Source organism: Sorex araneus, chromosome 3 (genome assembly GCF_027595985.1).
Source record: "Sorex araneus isolate mSorAra2 chromosome 3, mSorAra2.pri, whole genome shotgun sequence".
Classification (NCBI taxonomy): domain Eukaryota; kingdom Metazoa; phylum Chordata; class Mammalia; order Eulipotyphla; family Soricidae; genus Sorex; species Sorex araneus.
This window is the reverse complement of record NC_073304.1, coordinates 1,075,632-1,097,815: the sequence shown is the minus strand read 5'-3', so window position 1 is coordinate 1,097,815 and position 22,184 is coordinate 1,075,632. Positions and strand designations below refer to the sequence as shown.

General features: G+C 65.6%; 1 protein-coding gene across 1 annotated transcript; it reads left to right on the top strand.

Moving 5' to 3' along the window:
* Positions 1 to 8,697: 8,697 nt before the first annotated feature.
* On the top strand, positions 8,698 to 18,169 carry EXOC3L4 (exocyst complex component 3 like 4). Its single transcript, XM_004603593.2, has 12 exons — positions 8,698 to 8,793; positions 12,415 to 12,869; positions 13,295 to 13,952; positions 14,617 to 14,728; positions 15,485 to 15,607; positions 15,885 to 15,985; positions 16,130 to 16,210; positions 16,482 to 16,596; positions 16,781 to 16,900; positions 16,968 to 17,120; positions 17,257 to 17,378; positions 17,732 to 18,169. Exons 2-12 carry the CDS (start codon positions 12,428 to 12,430, stop codon positions 17,907 to 17,909), a joined length of 2,205 nt encoding a protein of 734 aa, XP_004603650.2. The 5' UTR covers positions 8,698 to 8,793; positions 12,415 to 12,427; the 3' UTR covers positions 17,910 to 18,169.
* The last annotated feature ends 4,015 nt before the right edge of the window (positions 18,170 to 22,184 follow it).

The window sequence follows — 22,184 nt, the reverse complement described above, 5'->3', positions numbered from 1 at the left end:
GACTGTCCTACCAGGGAGCAGCCTGGGGGGCAACAGACCCCCCAAGGAGACACAGCTGAGAGTCTGGGCGAGCTGGTGGGCTGCGAGCGCGGCCGCGGGAGAGGAAGCAAGGAGAGGCCCGCGGCGCTCACCAGCGGTGGGGCGGGAGCAGAGTCAGGCCAAGGGGGGACGCCTGGGAGCATGGCGAGTGGGGGACCCAGCCTTGATCCCTGGCACCACTGACCATGGCTCGCATGCCACCTGCGCACCACAGCCCACTGGGAGTGGCCTTGCCCCTTCCCCAGCACCCTGGGTAGGACCCTCCCCCCAGTAACGGGAGAAAGGAGTCGCGGCCATGGCTCCTGGTGCTCACACCGCTCTTCCGCAGAGTGGAACCACGGTGTGCGGCATCGAGAAGGCAGGGCCTGCGGTTTGGCGTCAGCCCACGCGTCGAGCAGCAGTCCAGGACAAAGCCCGGCTGGCCGGGCTGCAAGAACATCCAGCGCCCCAAAAGGTGAAATCACGGTGTCTGGCAGCCAGTGACCCAGCATCAGACCAGCAGGAAAACATCACAGCAGCAGGGGCTGGAGCGATAGCACAGCGGGTAGGGCATTTGCCTTGCACGCAGCCAACTCGGGTTCAATTCCCAGCATCCCATATGGTCCCCTGAGCACCGCCAGGGGTAATTCCTGAGTGCATGAGCCAGGAGTAACCCCTGTGCATCACCGGGTGTGACCCAAAAAAGCAAAAAAAAATCACAGCAGAGAGAGGGGTCACATAAGACCCCTCAGGGGTGTCAGGACCAGCAGGGAGCTCACGACAGCGAGGGTAACTCCGTTTCTGACCTTCAAAAAATTGATAGAATGATTGAATGCATTCTCGAAAACCCTAATAGGACTTTTGAGATGAAACAATTCCCAAGATGAAAAATAAACTGGACAGTAGCAAAGTAGCCGTTGCGTAAGAAGAGATGAGTGATTTTGGAGGTAGAGCAACAGAATTTATCCAAAATAAAAGAGAATTGGGGCTGGAGCAATAGCACAGCGGGTAAGGCGTTTGCCTTGCACTCGGCTGACCGGGGTTCGATTCCCAGCATCCCATATGGTCCCTCTGAGCGCCACCAGGGGTGATTCCTGAGTGCATGAACCAGGAGTAACCCCTGAGCATCACTGGGTGTGACCCAAAAAGCAATAAATAAATAAAAGAATTATTTTCAAGAATGAAAAGAGCTGAACTGTGGAACAATTTCAAGGGGCCGACATATGAACCCAGAGGTCAGGAAAACCGGTGCGTTAATGGCAGAAACAATGTCCTAGTTAATTGACAACTACAAACTCACAAATCTAAGACTTTCGACTGTAAGCATCAGAGACATGGGGGCAAGGAGGCGCCTCTGTGCTAAGCCGCATTGTAACCAAGTTCCCTAAAGGGGCGCAGGGCGACGGCCCACCCGAAGGACTGGGCCGGAGGACGGACTGGTGCTGCTCACTCTGCAGCGTCACGGGGACCACTGAGACCCGGGTCGGGAGAAGCTCCCCAGTGCGACCAGCTGTGGCACCCAGAGCAGCAGGAGAAAGAGGCCTTACGAGAGGAACAGAGGCAAAGACGCACGCAACTGCCGGTTGGAAACAGCGGAGTGCTCCGGAGCATCTCCCCGGCAGGAGTCTCTTCCCCGGCACCCCTGCAGGCACCCCAGCTCTCTTCTTCCCTGGGCGCCCTCAGAGCCCCTCCAATGGCAGCACTCCCCGGGGGCCCGGGCAGCCACAGGCCGCCCCCTCCCCGTGCCGGCCCTTGGGGAGAGACAGGCGCTGACCCCGCACAGTTCAAGTGGGGACGCCTCCCAGCCACAGCCCTTCTGCCAGCACCCCAGCCCGGAGGCCGCTTTATCTACCCGTCTCCATGACGACGCGTGGTGGCCTGAAACTCCCCGAACTCGCCAGCACCCCATCACTAAGAAGCAGCTGGCTGAGGAACATGATGGAATGTTCTGGCCATGACAAGTTCCGGTGCTGGGTGAGCACTACCTGCAGGGCACATGCCTCCCGCCTCGGGCACCCCCCTGCCCTCCCCCACAGCAGGGGGCCGCTGAGGAACTCCTGCTTCCTTCCCGTGACCTTGGGCTGCTGTCCAGAGAGGAATGCGTCCATCAGGAAGTTGTTCTGGGCCTGCACCTCCCTCCCCTCCAGTATCCCGCACCCAGTGCCCCGGGACGAGCGAGGGGCTCTGAAAAGGCAGCCCTGGGGACACAGTGGGGCCCTGAAGTATGACTTAAGGCCAGGAAGGGGGGAGGAGACAGAAGGGGGATTGGCCCCTCACAGGCCCCGCCCACACCTGCTGCCCTCTGGCTCAGGCCTCAGGCTGGCGCATGCCCTGTTGCCCTCATCCTCGGGGTCAGAGGCTGGTGGCACAGGTGTGCCCTGGGCATGGGGACGCTTTCCCTGCGGGAGGCTGCGGGCGGTGGCAGGACGTGCCTTTGCCCTCAGTCATCTCCCGCCCTGTCCCCTCCGCCGTGTGTCCCTGTGGGCCGGGGGCCGGGGAGGCGGCACCCGCCCTCCCCCGGAGCTTGGCCCATGTTTACTCTTTAATCATGCTTTCCCCTTTCTGAGCTGCGCGGGCAGACAGAGTCCGCGTTCGGGCGGGCGGTGCTAAGGCGTCTGGTGTTTAGCCCTAGGTCGTTCTCGATGCTGTCCTCGGCGTCCCCAGTCTGAGCGCATCTGCTGGGACTCACCCGAGCACGCGTACGGAGGACCCCTCGCTGGGGCGGAGAAGGAGACTCGGCCCCAGGACGCAGCTCAGCGGGCTGCAGCTTCGAGCCCGCACCCCCAGCGTTATCTCCACAGTCACAGAGTGGCCCCACAGCCTCGGGACAGCACAGGGAAGGACAGGGAGCCGGCTTTCCACTCGGGGGCTCCGGGAGACTCTCGGCTTTGTTCTCGGGACCACGGGGGGGTGAAGGAGCCAAAGCAGGGGCCCCCTCTGCGTGTGCTCTGAGTGCCCCCCGGCCCCAGGAAGGCAACTGGGCCTCAGAGAACGAGGAAAGATGACCGTCCATCGGCAACCAGAGAAGACCACTGAGGTGCCACAGAGCCACGGGACCATGACCCACCCAGCCACCCGCCGCCTGCTCCCTGCAGCCCTGCCGGCCGAGAAGTGACCCCGGCAGACTCAGTGCCCTCCCCCACCTCTGCTCTCCTCCGTCAGATGGGCACGGAGAAGGGAATAAGGACCAGGCAGAGCAGGAGGCAGAGGGGGGGGAGCGGGGGGAGCGGGGGGAGCTGTGGCCGAGACATGGGCAAGAAACTGGGAGCTGGTGGGCTTCCTGGGTGAGGCAGCCGGCACAGGCCTCTGCAAGACTGCCCCTCCCTGCAACCCTTGTGGCACTGCGGCCGCCAGTGGCTTCTGAGGTTTCCTGCCGCCCTTGTCTGTGGTTGCTTCTCTTCCTCCTCCTCATGTCTGCAGGAAGGTCGGGGGGCCACCACCCTGGGGAGGGGTGGGGAGCAGGGGGGGAAGGGCAGAAGATTCTGGATCTGGAGGCCTGTGGCATGGCCCGATGGAGCCTCACGCCCTGCCCCCTGCCGCAGATGGCGCAGGAAGCAGCCAGCGGGGGTGGGAGGTGCAGGCGGGGGCGCAGGGCTGCCCGGGACCCCGCACCCTCCCGGGGTCCAGGCTAGGCCCGCCACGAGCCTTCCATGGCTCCCAGCGCCGCCGTAGGCTTTCCTCCTCTCTCATTCTCAGGGGTGGGCCCGGGGCCCGGATGGCTGGGCCCGTGCTCTGCGTCCGGCAGGGATCCCGCAGGCTGCGGCTGGCCAGTGGTCAGTGCTCCCGGTTGCTAGCCCCACCCTCGTGAGACCCTCGGAAATAAGGACAGGAGTCACCCCTTTTCAGAGGAGCCACTTGAGGCTCTGAGAAAGCTGAGGAGCAGGGCTGGAGCAGGACAGACCTGTGGGTGCTGCCAGTTTCCACACCTGGCAGGGGGCGGAGGCACCAGGGCAGCCAGAGGGTGGAGGCATCAGGAAAGCCAGAGGGTGGAGACAGGTGGGCAGTCAGAGGGTGGAGGCACCAGGGCAGCCAGAGGGTGGAGACACCAGGGCAGCCAAAGGATGGAGGCACCAGGGCAGCCAGAGGGTGGAGGCATCAGGAAAGCCAGAGGACGGAGGCACCAGGGCAGCCAGAGTGTGGAGACAGGTGGGCAGTCAGAGGGTGGAGGCATCGGGGTAGTCAGAGGGCAAAGACACCAGGCTGAGGCACCAGGGCAGCCAGAGGAGCCTGGGCTCTGTGCAGCTGACTGAGGAAGCCAGGGAAAGGCAGAAGACGCCCCTCGCCCTGGCCGCTTCCCTGTGGCTCTCTGGTGTGGCCCCAGGGGCCTCACACTCCCGGAACAGCCTGTGTTGAACAGCCACACACCGTGACCTTGGGTGACAGGACTGGGGTCCAAGCAGGGACAGGGAGGAAGGAGCCGGCTAGAAGGACGGAAGGACAGTGGTGGGCCTTGGGTGCTCGGAGTGGAGCTGCGGTGACCCTGCACCAAACTGTCGGTGTGAGCACTGTCACCCTGTCACCTAAACTACAGGGACGACAGCAAGAAAAGAGGAGCACGCTAATACACTTCCAAGCGTTCTCACCAAAATGAAGGAAAAATAAAACTGGAGCAAACGGAGACTCCATACATTGCTGCAGGGATTTCAGGACGGTTCCGAGCGACCAGAGAAGCTGCGGCGGGGGGGGGGGGGGGGGGGGCGGGGAGGGCACGCTAAGGTGGAGTGTCCAGGCGGGGCCCAGGGACTGGAGCTCGCCGGGGACCCTGCGCCCCAGAATCCCGCCCGCGCGGCGCCCGCCGAGCTCGAGCCTGCCCCAGGCTGGCAGGTGCTCCTGGCGCTGGGGGCTGGAGGGCTTGTGAATGGATCAGACCCAGCTCGCAGGCCCCAGGCCCAGCACCCGCTCGGGGGGCGGAGCCCGGGGACCCTGCCCAGCTGGTCTCCAAGGCGCCACGCCCTGGGCCATCTGCGCCCCCGGCCAGGACCCGGCCAGGGGTCAGCGGGTCGGGCCGCAGGGCCGTTGCCGAAACAGGATCCGCTCCCAGGGGCCGAGGGCAGCGCGGTCCGAGCCCCCTGGCTCTGCTCCCGGGCCCCCAGCCCCGCCCTTGCGCCTGGTCCCCGGGAAGGCGCGGACCCCAACACCGGATTGGGGGGTCCTTTCCCGAGCACCCATCGCCTCCACGCAGAGGCACGAGGGGCACACGCTGCAGGTGCGCGGTCGCTGCAGCCGCGGGGCGCCCCCGCACCAGGACCCCTGCCCAGCCTCTGTCAGTCCGTCGGTCGCAGCGCGCAGAGCCGGGTGGCAGTGACTCACTGCCCCGCAGCTGCCCGCGGTGACGCCAGTGGGTGTGGTCGGGTCCGTCCCGCCCAACGCCACCTGGACTCGGTTTCCGTACTCCTGTGCCCACTCACCTGGCCTTCGAGCCGGAAGTCCGCCCCCCCCCCCCCGCGAGCGGGCCCCTTCCTCCCGGGAGCGGCCCCTCTGAGCCTCAGTTTCCCTGGCTGTGCAGGACAGGGGCCCGGGTGGGAAGAGGGTGTCCAGCGGATCCCTCCCCTCCTCTGGTTCCTGCAACTTGCAGCCCCGCTGCCTGGTGGGGAGGAAGTCGGGGTGGGCGAGCCTCCCTCCTCCCCCGTTGCCTGCGCCAGTCCGGGAGGGGCGGGAGGGCTGCAGTGGGCGGGAGGGGCCTGCGTGAGTCCCCAGCCGCGAGGGGTGCTAGCTCTGGCCGCACCCCTGGACCTCCTGGCTCGGTCCGGGGCGCACGCTCAACGCAGTCCTCGCAGGTCAGAGGAGGGCGGCTCAGATGTGCGTGGGGGGGACGTCCCGGGTCCAGCCTGGCTGCCAGGGCAGCTACGCCCACCTCCTAGAGGGGCAGATCTGTGCCCCCGCTTGGCCAGGGCCCCGATGCGCCGTGGCCCCGCAGAGCCCAGAACCGGGTCAGCCCTGCCTGAGGCCTCTGGTTCTGTGCTCGGGAGCCAAGCCCGGTGCGGGGCAGGAGCGGGCTGGCGGCTGGGGTGCAAGGGAAGGGCTTTGCCAACTGTGCAGGCCAACTGCTATCAGTTCTGATCATTTACTCTGCAGAGAAACACCAGAAACTTGACGCACTCAGCTAAAGTTAGGGTCTGGGGGTCCGTGTTGCAGTTAGGGAGTTGGAACCCTGCCTGTCCTTGTGCCTGGAGGCTAGAGGGGCACAAAGCGGGTCCCTCCCAGGCTGTCTCACCTGGCTCAGAACCCCGCTCCCCACTCCGCACCAGGCTCAAGGACCTGCCTCTCCAGGAGGGTGACACTGAGAGCAGGGGCCGCTGGGCCACTGGTCGCACTTGCCCAAAGGTTGGTGATTAGCCCCCGCTGGGGTTCACTTGGCTGCGACCGACCAGCAGGAAGCCCTTTTGGGTGTTTTGCCCCAGAATGGCCACAGGAGGGCGCCGGGCACCAACCCGGAGGTGACAGAGCCGGGACAGCAGCGCGGCTGCCCAGGTAGGCGGCCCTCCAACAGTGGAGGGCCTGGCAGGGTGAAGGGTGGCGCCAGTGACCCAGCACTGTCGCCCCCAGAACGGGTTGGTTGTAGGCTTCAGTTAACCCACCCCGTGTGCTCACTGGCCAGAGCGCGGCTGGGCCCCCAGACACACAGCACTTGCTTCCACATGTGCCTCTCTGCAGGGGAAAGTGTGAGGTCTCGAGTTCAACCCCCAGTGCCAGCACGTGCAGCCCCATCCTGGCAGGGATCTCAGCCCCACCAGAGCCAGGTGTGTCTGGGCACTGAAACTGCAGAGTGAGACCCCCAGAGAACAGCAGGACCAAAAAGTAGCCACGGCCAGGTGTGTGAGCTGCAGCCTGTTGTGCAAACCCACGGCCAAGAAGGTGTGTGAGTCTCCGTCAAGGAGGCGGGAGGGAGGGAGGGAGGGAAATAAACAGGCTGTGTGTAGTTTAAAAAAAGGACCCCCCACGGGGGCCCTGCGAGGTAGGACGGCTGCACGCAGCCAACCCTGCTTCCATCCCCACATCACATGTTGTCCCCCGGGTCTGTCCGGAGAGAGCCCGGGGCCCGGGTGCCTCCCTCCTGCCCAGTCTCACCTTCCTTGGCACCTGTGCCACAGGGCCCCATGCTGCCCGCGTGGCCGGACCAGGGCTGGGCAGGCGTCCCGAGAGCCCGGCAGCCCAGGCTGGGGCCGCCCCATTTTATCCCCATGACACCTGCGTGCCCCCAGCAGCCATGCTGGGCCGGGCGGTGGCTGGGCTGATGACGCCAGTCAGCTGAGAAGGACGCGTTCCCTGTAAACGATTCGTGTTAATGTTTGCCACAGGAAAAATGTCTCAGGAGCAGCGAGCAAACCCGTCCGCCGAGAGGCTGGAGCCACGGTATGGCAGATGCAGTGCCTCCGCGCCGGCCCGGACCCGACCCCCGCACCACAGCCAGGTGTGGCCCAAAGTAAAAATAAATGCAGAGAGACGCGAGCAGTGGGGACGGGACGTGGGGCTGCCCCCAGCTCTCGCGGCTGCTGGGGTTCGCCTGTCAGGAGAGAATGCGGGAGTGGAGGCGCGGGGAGGGGCTGGTGACCGCGGGGGCGAGTGGCTGCCCGGCGCAGTGCCCTGGGAGGAGGGCAGCATTGGGGCCCTTCAGTGCACCCCCCGAGAATGTGATTTCTGGGCAGGAGCTGGGACTCTTTGTTTGGCCATACCCACTGTGCTCAGGGCTTACTCCTGATTCTGTGCTCAGGGATCGTTCCTTGCTGGGCTCGGGGACCAAACCCAGGTAGGACATGTGCAAGGCAAGTGCCTTCCCTGATGTACTGTCTCTCCAGGGCCCTGGGGTCCGATGACCGGAGGTGACTGGAGGGCTTCCTGGTCGAGGCGTTTGGTCCATCTGTAATGGTCAGGCCCGAGCGTGACGGTAGCCTGTCAGTGAGGTGGTCGGCCGGATGCTGAGGGGACAGACACGCATACACAGCGGGTGACAGCGTGGGGCCGAGCGGGGCCTCTGGACGCCTAGTGTCCCTCGCCAGCTCCCTGGACAGGAGAGGCCAGTTCTGCCACCGCAGCTCTCGGGCTGCAGCTGCTCGTGGTCAGCCTGGTCACCCCCTTTGCCCTGCCCCAGACTCTCACTGGCCTGATTCAGGCCTCCAGGGTTTCCCCTAAGTTTCTTCCCGGCACCCCTGTACCCTGAAGGTGGGGCCCCTCTGCCGGGAAGTCTCAGGCCCCAGGCGCGACTCCCCCAGCTCAGGGCCACTCAGCGAGCAGCCCGGACTGGGCCCCCCGGCCTGTCTGCTCCCGCCTCCTCCCTCCGGAGTGGCCCCTTCCACTGAGCCCCCCCGACCCCCGCCAACATGTCTGCCCCCCACCAGCACGGCCGCCCCGCCCCCCAGCTCTCAGCACCCCTCAACTTAGGGCCAAGGCAGACGGCCTGTGCCGGCGCCTCTGCTGTGGGCACCCCTCCCCCAGGTGCCCTTGCTCCTCTGACCTCAGCCTGGCCACGGGAGGGCCGGTGGCCCCCGGGCCCAGGCTAAGTCCAGCTGCCAGGAGTCAAAGGTTGGCTGCAGAGCCAGGCTGCGGGGGCGCGGGGAGGGGGGCTTATGAAAGTGAAAGCGGGCGGGAGAGGCTGGGCGAGGGCGGGGCTGGTGGGCCCGGCAAGCGCTGGCCCTGCTGGGAAGTCCCAGCTGCTGGTCACTGGCTGGGCTGCTCCGGGGCCTGCTGCCCGCGTCGCGGAGCTCCGTGGCCCGCCTGGGGTGCCCCTGCGTCCCATCCTGGGCGTGTCCCCGCTCAGTTCCGCCTGTGGCTGAGCAGGTGAGTGCAGGTGGGCTGGGAGGGTGGCCGGGAGCAGCCCTGGCCCGGCTACTGGCCTTCTGGGCCCGGGGCCTCCGCGGGGGACCAGGCCGGAGTGGCCACTCCGAGCAGAGGGGACACACCGGCACACACATGTGGACACACATGGAATGCAGATGCTCCGGGGCACGACCGTGGGGAGCCTCCGCATACCTGCCGGGTTCACGGGCACAGGGAGGCGGGGCCACAGCACAGCACCACCCCCGCACTCCGGAGTCCAGTGGCTTATCTGTCCTGGGGGTTCAGAATCACTCGCTCCCTGGGGGCTCTGACCCAGCGTCTGGGAACTGTAATTATCCCTCAACCATGGGAAAGTTGGCACGAGCTGGCACCTGTCCAGAGCAGAGGTGCTGACTGGAACCAGGGCTCAGCAGATCAGGGAAGGCTTCCTGGAGGAGGAGTCACTTAAAGGACTGGCAGCTAGAGAAGGTGGGGCAAGGGCGCTGCGGACAAAGGGAACAGCCTGTCCGAGGGTGCAGAAGGCAGCGCTTCTCAGTGGTGAGAGCGGGGGGACCGAGGGGAGCCCTGGGAGGAAGCGAGGTGCAGGGGCCGCCAGGCAGGCCTGATTCTAGCAGCATTTCCATTTGGGGGTGCTCCCTAAGCAGTGCTCAGGGATGTCTACAGGCTGTTGTTTGGGTTCAGGACGACTGTGGCCGTGCTCAGGAGGGCAGCAGAATGGCAGAGGGACCCAGGGCCGCTCAGGGCCAGGTGTGGCCCCTGACCCTCCCTCCGCTCCGGGCTCGCGCGAGCCACCTCTCGGCCCCGTCTTTGCTCAGTTTCCTGCCTGGTACTTGCGCCAGCCCTTCCAGGCCGCCTCGGCCAGCCGCGGCATCTCCCTGCTTCCAGCTCGGCTCACAAGGGAGGCCGGGGCGTGCGGGGCTGCTGTTGGGGAGGGTGTCCCGGAGGGGGCACAGCTGCCGGCCGCTGGCAGTGATGGGGCGGCAGGCGATATGAGAGGGCCAGCGCCGGGCGGCGAGCGTGCGCTCTGGGAACGAGGACGGCCAGCGTGGGGGGGGGGCCTTGGAGGGGCCGGAGCCTCGAGCAGGGCGCATCGGGCGGGGGGCCCCGGGGTCCTGAGCAAGGCGCTGGGCCTCTGTGGGCACAGGGGCAGCCGCCGCCAAGGGGGACCGGGAATGGGCCAGAGAGAGACCAGGGTGGGTGGCGCCGGGCAGGCGGGGGGCCCAGGCCAGACACTGGAGCTCCAGCAGGGGCCTCGCCACCTGGGCCTCGCCACTGGACACACCAGACATGGGTGTAGGGAGCCATTTTGCCTTACTGATCTTATCCTGTCACTATTTGTTTGTCACTAGATTCTTGGGAGAGGGTGGAAGGCTGCAGGGCACTCACTAGTTCCTGAACCAGCTGCCTCATTTGAGCCAAAAGCTGGACATTTTCCTGTTCTGTTGGAGAACTGCACATAAGGCAGCATTGTCCTGGGCAAGCTGGCGGGCTGCCTCACCGGCGTATGGGGCATTAAAAAAGGCAGTGTCATGGGGTGGCGGAGCTGAGGGCTGACACCTCGCCTCCTCATCTACCTGGGTAGCCTTGTCCTCTGGGGGCAAGGATTTAGGTTCCGGGGGAGAGGGATCGGGGATATCAGAAGTCACAGAGTAAAGTCTTGGAGGTGCCTCTGCGCGGGAGGGCTTAGATAGGGGAGCAGGATGGTCAGAGTCTATAGCAGTAGAATTTGAGGAGTCAGTCCCCTGCATGGGGGGGTGCCTCATCCCCAAAGACTGAGGAAGCCTTGGAACTCTCATACTTTTTCCTAAAAAAAAAAAAATCTCAAGTTTGGAAACAAGGTGCTGAATCTCTGGCTGTCTTTTTTGCGCCTTAAGAATCACATTTAAGATCCAAATAGAAAAAGCAAAATTAGCGAGAAAAAGGATGCAAATAACTGGGAATTCCCAGGAGTAGGCAGAGATGGAGGAATCAGAGGGTTAGTAGGCCATTCCCGCACCACTGCTGGCCTCTGGACCTGGGGGGCCGGGCTTGGAGAGTCCACCCCCAGGACGCCGAGGTGTGTGGCCAGAGGCTGGTGAGGGGTGAGGCGGGCAGGAAAGGGAGCTCAGGCGATGTAGGCGCCACAATGGAGGGCGCTCAGGAGGCTGAAGGGGGCTCAGAGGCCCCGGGGTCAGGGAAGGTCCAGAACAGCTAGGGGAGCTCCAAGAGCAGAGAGGGGGTGGTGGTTCCCTGGGGGGGGGCAGTGTTCCAGGGTCGGGGCTCAGGAGGCCGGTGGTCCCACATGGCGTGTCCCACCTCTGTAGCAGACAGCCCCCCACTGCTGGCTGAAAGGGGTGACGTGCGGGTCCTGCCAAGAGCTGCTGGGCGCGGGGGGACCCCCCGTGGCAGCACACCTGGGCCCGGGGCTACCCTCCCTGATGGCCAGGCGGGGTGGAAAGCCCACCCACAGGTCCTCTTCATCACTCAGGGCCCAGTGGAAGGGGGTACTGGGGCCTCTGGGGCCGTGTCGCCTGCCCTGGACAGCCGGGCAGGGTCCTCACTGGCGCCGCACCCTGCCCTGTGGCCGGGCGGGGCTGATAAGGCTGTTGTCAGTCACTGGCTGGCCCGCCCTCCAACTCCTGACTCCTTTCCGGGCCTGCAGCTGGGGCCTCCTGCCCGATCCTGGGAGCGCTTCTCACCGGAGGGCGTGGGGGTGAGGGCCAGTGCCCACAGACCGCCCCCGGAGAGGTTAGTGCCCTGGCTGCCAAGCCCTTGGCAGGCAAGCGGGGGCGCTGGCCCGGGCCAGGGGCGTCTGCAGGTCCGGCTGTGCCCGTGACCCCCATTTCTCTCATCTTGGGGCTCAGGCGAGACCCCGGTGGCCTGCCAGCGCCCTGCCCCGGTGTGCTGTGGGTGTGTGTGGGCGCGGGAGGGCCCCTGGCTTAGCTTACACGCAGACAGACAAACAGCGGGTCCTGGCTGAAGGCGCGATGGTCTCGGGCTGCAGACCCCGGCAGGAAGGGCCCCCACGGGCCCTCCGGGACACACTCCGCTGGGTGGGAAGATCCAGCTGGGGAGAGGCGGCACCGGGATGTCCCCCCGGGTTAAATATAGACCCGGGGCCCCTCCTGTGGAGGCTGCAGGCCCTGATAAGGCCCCGCAGGCCGGCCCGCACCAGCTCTGGGAAGCCCAGGGAGCACGGTGGCCTGGGGGAGCCGGTCCCCGCTGGGCTGGGCGGAATGGGGGTGAGTGGTGGGGGTACGGTCAGGGGTGGGGCCGTGGGGGCCCGTGGCCAGCTCAGCCTGGGGTCCGAGCCTGGACCTCTTTGCTATTAGTTGTGGGGGCCAGCCCGGTGTGCTCAGGTCCAGTGGTCTTGGGAGTCACAGGGTCTCTCCTGGAGGGCATGGAGCTGGGGATGTGGTGCCAGGGATGGACCCCAGGGCCTTGCACGTACGAAGCAGGTGGTCGGTCACTCACGCCCGTCCCTGCCCCCTCTCTGATGCTGATGGGCGGGGCTGGCCTGGCCACATGAGGGAGGGCGTGTGGGCAGCTGCCTGGTGACGCTGCCCCTCCAAAGGACCGGCGGCACTCCCGTGGCCGGGCCCCACGGAACACCCCGCCAGGCCCTGGCCTCCTTTCCCCCAGGTTTGAGGCAAAGATGCCCTCACCGCGGACGGTGACACCCGGGCCAGACCTACCACGCCCCAAGGAGCCCGCAGAGCCGAAGACCCCGAAGCAGCCCCGGCGGCGGGCCAGCAGCGGGGACACGCCCAGCTCCCACCATGAGAACACGTGGCCCAGCCTGGGCCTGGGCACGATTCGGCGGGCGTTTGTCCGGGCCAGCCAGCGGGCGCCCAAGCGGGCCACCGGCCAGGCCTCCAGGGAGGAGGCGGGCGCCGGCCGGCTGCTCCGTAGCCCCCAGCTCCTGTTCCGCTCGCTCCGCCGGCGAGCCTCCGACCAGACCTGGGCCGCGGACCAGCCCCAGAAGACAGCCGCGCTGGGGGCAGCCCCCGGCCAGGAGGTGCCCGCGAAGGCCGGCGGTGGCTTCAGTCGGCAGGTGTCTGCGGGCAGGGAGCCGAAGGGGCCAGAGCCTGAGGCAGGTGAGAAGCAGTGAGGGCAGGAGGGAACCGAGGCAGGCGGTGCTCAGGCCCCCCCCCCACCTTTCACAGGTGCACCTGGGGCGCGGGCCTGCCCTTCCCATCCGGGCAGGGGAGAACCGGGAGGCTCAGAGAAGCAAAAGGACTGTCTTCGGTCATACGGCAGGGCGGGGGGTGGGGTGGGGGCGCTGGGCCTGAGCTGGAGGCCCAGAGAGAGGGTGATGGACACACCCCCAGATCACAGGGCGGAAGAGGCTGCAATAGGCCCTAGGCAGAAGGCCGGGCCAGGCCTGCATCCTGTGGGCGCCGGGGGCAGGAGGCAGGGGCTGATCTGAGCGGCCGCGGGCTTGGGCTTCGCCGTCCCAGGGGGTTGTTTGGGTGGCCCTGGGCGGTTCCCTCGCTGCCCCTCTCCTCGATGTCCCTTTCAGAAGACAAATCTGTGGCCGACCTCATCAGCGAGCGGCAGCTGCTGGCGGCCTTCAAGCAGCTGCAGCACCTGGAGGACGCGCTGGTGGCCGAGAAGGCCTCGCACACCTTCGACGGGGACCCCACGGGCTTCGCGCGAAGGGCCATGGACGTGTGTCTGCACTACGACGGGCTGGCGGCCGAGCTGGGGGCCGTGGTGCGTGAGACGCTGGGCCCCGACGGTGTGGACACGGACGCGCTGGCCGAGCTGACCAGCGTGGTGCTGGCCGAGGAGGAGGCCCACCCGGTGCCCCCCGCCGACGGAGACTTTCTGCGCACCCCACGCCGCTGGCGCCACCTGTGGGAGGAGGCGGTGAAGCGCAGCGCGCAAGAGCGCGTGCAACGCGCGGGCGCCGCCCAGGCCGCGGGGGGCGCGGTCGAGGGGGCGCCTGACCTGGCCCAGCTGCTGGCCGAGCTGGGCAGCACGGTGCGCCGCGACCTACAGAAGGTGCAGCGCGAGGCGCAGCCCGTGTACGCGGCCGCCGGCTTCCCCGCGTGGGAGGTGTACCTGCGCGCCTTCCACGCCGCCGTGGCCCAGCGGCTGCAGGAGCTAGCGCAGGGCGCCCACGGCTGCGAGCAGCTCTACCTCCTGCTGGACTGGGCCGCCAACGTCTACGGCAGGTGAGGCCCGCCCCAGGCGCTGCCCCGCCAGGACAGGGCGGCCGAGCGGGCGTCGGCGCTGCGCTGGGGCCTTCTTCGCTCGCTGCCCGAGGCGGGGGCGCAGGGCCTGTTTTCCCGTAAGGCGGAGGGCAGGGATGGTCGGAGCGCGCTGCGGCTGTGCCAGCCAGCCACTGCGCAGAGGAGGCTCTCGAGGGTTCCCCTGTGGACGGTCCACCTCGGGCTCTGCACTGAGCAGTGCCGACTCCCGCTGAGCCCCCGTAGGAGGGTGCCGCAGTCCTGGGCCCCTAAGTACGGCAGGTACCGGACCTCTCCACCCTGCGCTATGGGTTGGATAGTGGCCAGTCCCTGAGCTGCCGGATGCTAAGATCTCATACTTGGGCGTGCCCCGACCTTGAGGCTAGAGGTCAACACCGAGGCAGCGTGGCCGAGGTCCACTGGGACGTGGTTCTGTATTTTGTGCATGCACAGCTGCCGGCTGGAGTCAGGCGGTTTGGGCGGGGCGCACAGCTGGTGGAAGGCGTGGTGCCAGGAGGGCTGTGCCAACACTAGTCCACGTTTGGGGTGCTGCACTAGCAGTTTTAAACCAGGCCAGAGGGCAGTAAAGGGCAGCTGCTGTCCCATCCGAGCCCTGTCCTGGCCCTCAGCAACCCTCTTTGCCTTTCAGCCCTGACTTCTTGGGCACCCCAGACCTGGCTTTGCCCGCAGAGCCATTGCCCCCTCTGCTGGCACCAGACGTGTGGGCGCGACTGGAGAGCGACTACACCAGCTTCCTTGAGGTCTGTGGGGCCACATGGGGGTATCCATACAGGGGAAATGACCAGACATGAGCGTGGCTAGATGGGGCATGGCCAATAGGGGCGCGTCCAAATAGGGGCGGAGCCAGATGGGCGTGTCCGTGCAGGGGTGCGCCTGTCCCTTTGGGGCCGGGCCAGATGGGAGCGTGTCCGAATACGGACATAGCCAGATGGGGCTGGCCCACAGGGGCGGGGCAAGATGGGGCGTGTCCGTGAAGGGTGGGGCCAGGTGGGGGAGTGTCCTTGCAGGATGGGGCCAAGTGGGGGCGTGTTCCTGCAGGATGGGCCAGGTGGGGGCGTGTCCGTACTGGATGGGGCCAGGTGGGGGTGTGTCCGTGCAGGATGGGGCCAGGTGGGGGCGTGTCCGTGCAGGATGGGCCAGGTGGGGGCGTGTCCGTGCAGGATGGGGCCGGGGGGGGGGGCGTATCCGTGCAGGATGGGGTCAGGTGGGGCCGTGTCCGTGCAAGATGGGTCAGGTGGGGGCGTGTCCGTGCAAGATGGGCCAGGTGGGGGTGTGTCCGTGCAGGATGGGCCAGGTGGGGGCGTGTCCGTGCAGGATGGGCCCAGAGTCGCAGGCCTGGCGCCACACGCCCACCGTGGCCCTCAGCCTCGCGGTGCCCAGACATCATCCCCAAGCCAATCCTGTGGCTCTGGATCGGTGGACAGCGGCTTGGGGACAGGGCCACACAGCTCGTCCTCGGGTCCGTCTCACTGCCGTGCACTCCCCTCGCCTCATAGAGCAAGATCTCCAGCTGCTTCGGCCGCATCCTAGAGCTGGAGCAGAGCCGCTGGGCGGCCGCCGAGCCCCCCGAGGTGCTGCAGGGCCGCTACCACACGCCTCTGTCTGCTGATGTCCACATGGTGAGGTCCTGAAGGAGGTTGGGAGGGACTGGGCTTGTGCCTAGAGAGGGAGCAAGGGTGGTGGTGGCGCCCTGAACTGTCACCTGGAGGGACCCTGAACCTCCTCTGGGGCCGGTGGGGCTTAATTAGATGCCCGCAGAGCGCCAGCGTGGGTGGGGATGGGTCCGAGACTGAGACTGGGCAGGGAGGGGGGACTTAGCTGGCCTAGGGATGGGGGCGGGCTCAGGGAGTCGGGACCGTGGGCGCAGACGACTTGAGGCCCTGGTGTCGCTGGCAGCTGGTGGCAGAGCACGTGAAGGCAGCCGGCGCCATCTCACCGGAGCTGGAGGCCACCACCTTGCAGATCTGCGCGCGTGGCCTCGGCCTCTTCGTGCCCCGGTGCGTGCGCCTCCTCGCTGGGGAGGGGTGGGGGGTGACCTGGGAGCGACCCTCACTCTGGGAGTGAGATCCAGAGGAGGCGGAAGGGTGCCCCACCCTCGGGCGAGGGTAGGCTCCCCGAGACCTTCGCGTGCCCCGCCTCAGGTTTGAAAGGGCTTTCCTGGAGTCGACCGCGGTGAGCGAGCCGCACCTGTGCGCCAACATCAACGCCCTGGAGGAGCTGCGGTGGGTCTCCCGGGCGGGGCGGTACGGGCGCGGCCAGCAGGGGGCGCGCGGGCGCCGGGATTCGGCACGTGGGCGGCCTCCAGGGGGCGCCCCCGCCCCACATACGGGGGCCCAGCGGCCACGCACTGGCCGCCCCCGCGGGTGTCCCTGCTCGCCCTTCTGCTCCCAGGGCGGCACGTGCCCGGCGGGACCGGGCGGGCACAGCGGGCGAGGGGCGGGGGAGGCGCGTGGAGCTGCGGCCGCCCCGCCACTGTCCCGCCCCCCCACCCAGGACCAGCCTTCTGGCCCGGTTCCCCGGCACCTTTGAGGGGCTGGAGAAGCCCCTGGGGGCGGCCGCCCGCAGCTTCCAGAAGCGGCTGCTGCAGTGTCTGCAGCGGGGCACGCAGGTGAGCAGCCGCCGCGGCGGGCTCTGGGCGGGGGAGGCAGCGCCCGCGCTCCCAGCGGGGCCCCAACCCGAGCCTGGAGACCTCCATGCGGACCCCTGGTCGGGGGGCCCGGGTATCTGCCGCCCCTCCCCCCACGGAGGGGGCCAAGAGCCGGGAGGGCGCTGCTAGGAGACCCCCGCCCCAGCCTCTCTTCAGGGTCCTGTGCACCAAGGACTGGCTGAGCCAGGACGCGCTGCAGCCCCTGCTCGACCGGGTCGAGGCCTTCGCCCGCCACCTCCAGCGCGTGGTCCCGCCGCTGGCACAGGTATGGGGGGGGCCGGTGGGCGCGGGCCCGGCTCGAGCCCTGACCCGACCCCGAGCTGCGCCCCCAGGAGACTCTGCAGGAGGCGCACCGCTTCGTGGTCCGGGATTACCTGGCGCAGGCGCTGAGGCCCCCCGAGCGCTTCCGGGGTGTGGACCGCGTGACCGGCTCGCAGAAGATGAGCCTGGACGCAGACGCCATCAACAGCACCTTCGAGGACCTGGTGGGCCACCGGGCGGCGGGGAGGGCGCGTGCCCGGGCCTCCTCCACACCCACCCCCGCAGCCCCCCGTGGGGCGGGCGAAGGCGACCCCCGTGCCTCGACGCAGATGGGGCAGCCCCCAATCCCGCTCTCTGCAGGGCTCCCAGGCCACGTGGCTGCGCCAAGCGATCCTCAGCGTGGCCGACATCGTGGGGGAGACTTACAAAGACGACATCCAGGGTCACCTGGAGACCCTCATCCGCAGCTACCCCGACATCAGGTGCCTCCACGGGAGCCTGGGAAGACGTGGGGCGCTCTGGGAGTGCCCGTGCCCCCGTCCTCCCCTGCCGGCCCTGGAGTGCGGGGGGAGGAAGGCTCTGCGGCTCAGAGGGAGAGGGGGGCTGATGAGTCACAGCCGTGGAAATCCCGGCCCTTGTTTCGGATTCCTGGAGATTCTGCCCGGTGCCCCCGCGCCCCGCGGCCCACTGCCCGCCCCACCGCGCTGCCTCTCGCCTCGCGCACGCACCGTGGGGCTTCCCCTCCGGCCGTCGGGGGTTCCCCAGTCCGCGGGGCTCCCCCGCGGGGGGCTCGGCCGCGGTGCCCTGGAGGTGCAGTGACGCCCCTTCCCGGCAGGCGCGACCACGTGCTGGCCATCCTGGCGCTGCGCAGACTCGGGCGCCGGCGGAACCAGCGGCTGCTGCAGCGCGCGCACGAGATGCTGAGCGCCGCGGCGCGGGGCGACCCGGGCCACGTGCTCTTCGAGGAGATCGAGGTGCCCACTTCCATGGACGTGCTCATCACCTGCATCTAGCGCCCCCCGCCCCTCGAGCCTGCGCCCCCGCCCCGGTATTCCCTCCCAGCCACGCCCGAGTTTCCCGAGCATCTCCGGCATGTGTGGGGGACGCATCTTTCTGTTTGTGGTGGACCCTCCCGGCAGTGCTGGGGGGCGCGCCCAGCGGTCCTGCACAGCTGGCTACCGGCCCAGGGTGCTGCGGATCGAGCCCTGCCTCTGCCTCCACATGCCAGGCCTGCATGCGGCCCTCTGAGCCTGTCTGCCCTGTGGTTCCTCCTGCCCATCCCCCCAAGCCCTCCCCAGTCTGAGGGGACGGAGAGTATTTATTTTGTAAATAAATGTGAATTAAAATGGAACCTTCCTAAGGAAGGGAAGGGCCTAAGTGGGCGGGTCCGGGCTCCCAGGGCCAGCCAGGACGGTTCTGTAGTGAAGACAAGGAACAGCAGACAGCCCCTTTCTGCTGTCTGGAAGGGGAAACTGAGGTAGAGCAGGAAGGGGCCACCCAGGTGCTGGGCCCGAGGTCTCCCCGGCAGGGTGGACCAGCGCCAAGACTTGCTCTGTACCTTGGAGCACCTGCCAGAAAGGGGAGGGACTTCCTGGCAGAGAGAGAGAGCGGGGCAGGCCCCAGGGGTGAGGCTGCACCCCATCCCTCTCCCCCCACCCACCTCTGCAATGTTGGCCCGAAATTCGACCCCAGCTCCAGCCCCTGGGAAACAGTGAGGGGTAAGGCCTGGACAGGCAGAGCCCTGGGGGGTGGGGGTGGGGGTGCTGAGATGCGAAGCCAGCCGGGCTCCCTAGGATCAGGCACGTGCCCACCGGGCTGGTTTCTCTGGGCCGCCCTACCCCAGGGGCAGCAAGGGCAGGACCCGGCAGAGCAGCCTCACTCCTTGGGCGGGTCTTACTGGCATCATGGGGGGATGTTGCCAGCAGCCCCTCAGCAGGGAGGGCTGGGTGAGCTGGGCCAGGGCAAGAACAAGGAAGAGGGGAGCAGGGGAGCTGCGGGGAGGGGGAGCCAGCGCGGGCAGCTGAGTCATGGCCCCGGAGCCATGCAGAGTGGAGAGGCCCCTCTGATGGGGCCCAGGGCCATCTTCCGGAGTGTCCTGAGGCCGAGACCGGAAGTCAGAACTTTTCCTGGCACAAACCTCTGTGGTGTGTGTGCACGCGTCTGTGTCCAGAGGGCTGGGACTGGCTTCCCCAGCCTGTGTGGGTGCAGGCAGGCCAGATGGCACCTCCCAGGGCTTGTCAGACCCAGAGACAGGCGCTGCCCCTCTACCCTGGTTTGGGCTGTGGTTGGGCCCGGTGAGACCTCGCAGACAGCGTAAGTGTTGGGCCACCTGCTGACCAAGCCCAGAGCGGGGCTGGTCCTCACCTGCCCCCGGATGACTGACCAGACGGTCAGGCTGATAAGGAAGGGATGCAGGGGGTGTATATGTGAGTGTGTGTGTGCAAGAGTATGTGAGTAGTATGATGCGTGTGTAAATATATGAGCAGGTGTGCATTTGTATGAGCGTATGTGCAATGAGTGCGGGGTTGTTTATGTAGGTGTGTGGAAATGTGAGTGTGTGAGTATATGAGTGTACAGTATACACAAGTGTGTAGGTGAGAGTCTATATGCATGTATGTGTATATATGTTAGTGTGTATAGTGTATATATGTGCATATATGAGCATGAGTAGGTATACTGAGAACATGAGTGTATGTGTATGAGTGTCTATGTTTGAGTGAATATGTATGTATGAATGTATGTGTGTGAGTACTGGGTATATGAGAATGCACATGTGTGCATATGTGTGTATTTGTGTGTACCATGCAAGTGTATGAGTGAATGAATTTGTATGAATGTGTGAATGTCTGTGTATGCATATGTGAATACATAAGTGTATGTGTGAGTATATGTATGAATGTACATGAGTGTGTATGAGTGCATATGAGTGTATATGTGTATGGATGAGTATATTGTGTGAATGTACATGTGTGCATGCATATGAGTGTGTGTATGTGTGAATATGTGAGTTATCTGTGTATATATGGGTGAGTGTATAGATGCAAGTGTATGTGTATGAGTGTGTGTGTACTTGTGTGAAATTATGACTGTATATGTGTGTATGTGTGAGTGTACCTGTGTGCATTTGTATGTGTATATGAGTGTACATATACTCGTGTGTATGTGTGTGAGTGTCAGTGTACCTGTGTGCATTTGTGTATGTGTGAGTACCTATGTGCATTTGTGTGTATGAGTGTGTAAGTATATATGTGAGTGCACCTGTGTGCATTTGTGATTGTGTATATATATGTGTATGTGTGAGTGTATGTGTGAGTGTGTATGTATGTGTCTGTTTTTGTGTGTTTGAGAGTGTAATTGTGCAGATACGATTGTGTATGTATGAGTGTACTTGTGTGCATTTGTAAGTGTATATATGTGAATGGATATATGTATACTTGTATGCATTTTTGTGTGTGTGTATATATGTGAATGTACCTGTGTGCATTTGTGAGTATATGTATGTGTGCGTGCATATGTGAGCGTGTGTATGAGCATGGCATGTTGATGTCCCCCCACCTCTAGCTAAGGTGAGTGGGGCAGCCCAGAACCAGCCTTACCAGCTGACCCCTGATCCTCTCAGCCTGTTCTCCCGAGGCGTGGCTCTGCCCATGTGGCAGAGACATCCTCACGGCCTGGGGGCCCCTCCGGTCTCTGGCTGGGCCCGGAGTCTCTGGGCAAGGCTGCCCTGAGGAGTTCCTGGCGCCCCTCCCCGGGAAGGGCGGGGGTGCAGCGCGCTGCGCCCGGCTGCTGAGTGTCCTGCCAGGGCAGCCGCGAGCCCCACGCAGGAGCGCACCCAGGTCATCAGTGAAGCGCCGGGCAGCAGCATGTCACCTCTGGACCTGCACAGTCCCTCCCTCTTCCTTCCTGGCCTGCTGACCCCGGCCCTTCCTTCCTGGCTGCCTGCCCTGGACCCAGAGCAGCACCTCAGCGGCCGTGCAGGAGGGGTCAGCTGCAGGACTCCCACGGCCTTCTCCGTCCATCTCGTCTCTGCCAGCCCGTCTCTGGGCCCCGCCACTGCCTCCCGTGCTGAGACACGGGCCCCAGGACTCCTGCTTGCTGTGCAGATGGACAGCCTGTGTAGGAGTCCCGTTCCTACACGGTACTCCTGTGTACCGCCATGTGCCGCGTGGCCGGGCCCGCAGCCGTCCTGGCGTCCCCCAGGGGAACAGGAGGCAGGACAGAGCCCCCAAAGTACGATCTTAGGATCTCAGGAAGGAGGGAGATCGTGGCAAGTCCTATTATTTTGAGCGGGGGAGCTCTGTGGGAAATTCTGCTTTTCTCTTTGCCATGGACTGAGACCCCTTGGTCAGGACTTGAGTACTGCAGCTTCCCGGCTGTTTGACGTTGGGTAAGTGTCTCCACCTCTCTGGGCTCCACGAGCAACAGCAGAGCAGTGCTGGTGAGATCCTGCGGGGCGAGTGCGTTGCACGCACTGTACTGCCGTGACTACACTCCTTTTCAGGGGGCTGACAGGGACCCCGGGGTCAGAGTCACACATCTGAACAGACAGAGTAGCCCCGCCCCGTGCCCCCTATCTCCAAAGCCTAAGTGTCCCGTGAGGGGTCCCTGGAAGTCCAGGGGGCAAACGCCTGTGGTCTGGGCGACTCCCGCCCCAGCCGCCCGGATGGCCACGTGACCGCTGCAGTGGGCCCTGCAGAGGGCGAGGCTCCGCTTTCCTGGAAATCAGGGCACCGCTGAGAAGGTTTGGGGCTGCTGGTGTTTGGCGCGGGAACTGAGTATGGTCAGTGTGTGAAAGGCCAGGACACAGCGTCCAGTCAGGATACTGCGCTGAGCTCAGGAAGGCACTAACCAGGACCGCACCAGGATTCGGACACCGACCAGCTCCTCTTCAGGAAGCCCTCCTACATGGCCCTCCTGACGAGCCCCTGCTTTGGAGGCCTGAGGCCCTGCTTTCTCCCGAGCAGTCCCTCAGGAAGTGGGCTAGGCTCATCGAGCCTACCGTGGCCTCAGTTTCCCCATCTTCTAGACATAAGAGGAGTGTGCGGCCAGCTTCCGCCTGTGAGGGGCTCTGCCCAGCGGTTTCAGGGGCCCCAAGTGATGCTCGCAGGCGGTGGGCCCCTTCTCTGCACAGCTGCGCTGAGGACGGTCCTGCACCACCCTCCCCACCCCTGGAGAAGCCGGCTCAAGGCCTCCAGCTTTGGGGCTTCTGACCCTTCCAGACTGTTTCCCCACAGGGTACTCAGTGAGTGCGTAGAGGGCCACTGCGGAGAACAAGAGGTCACAGGTAG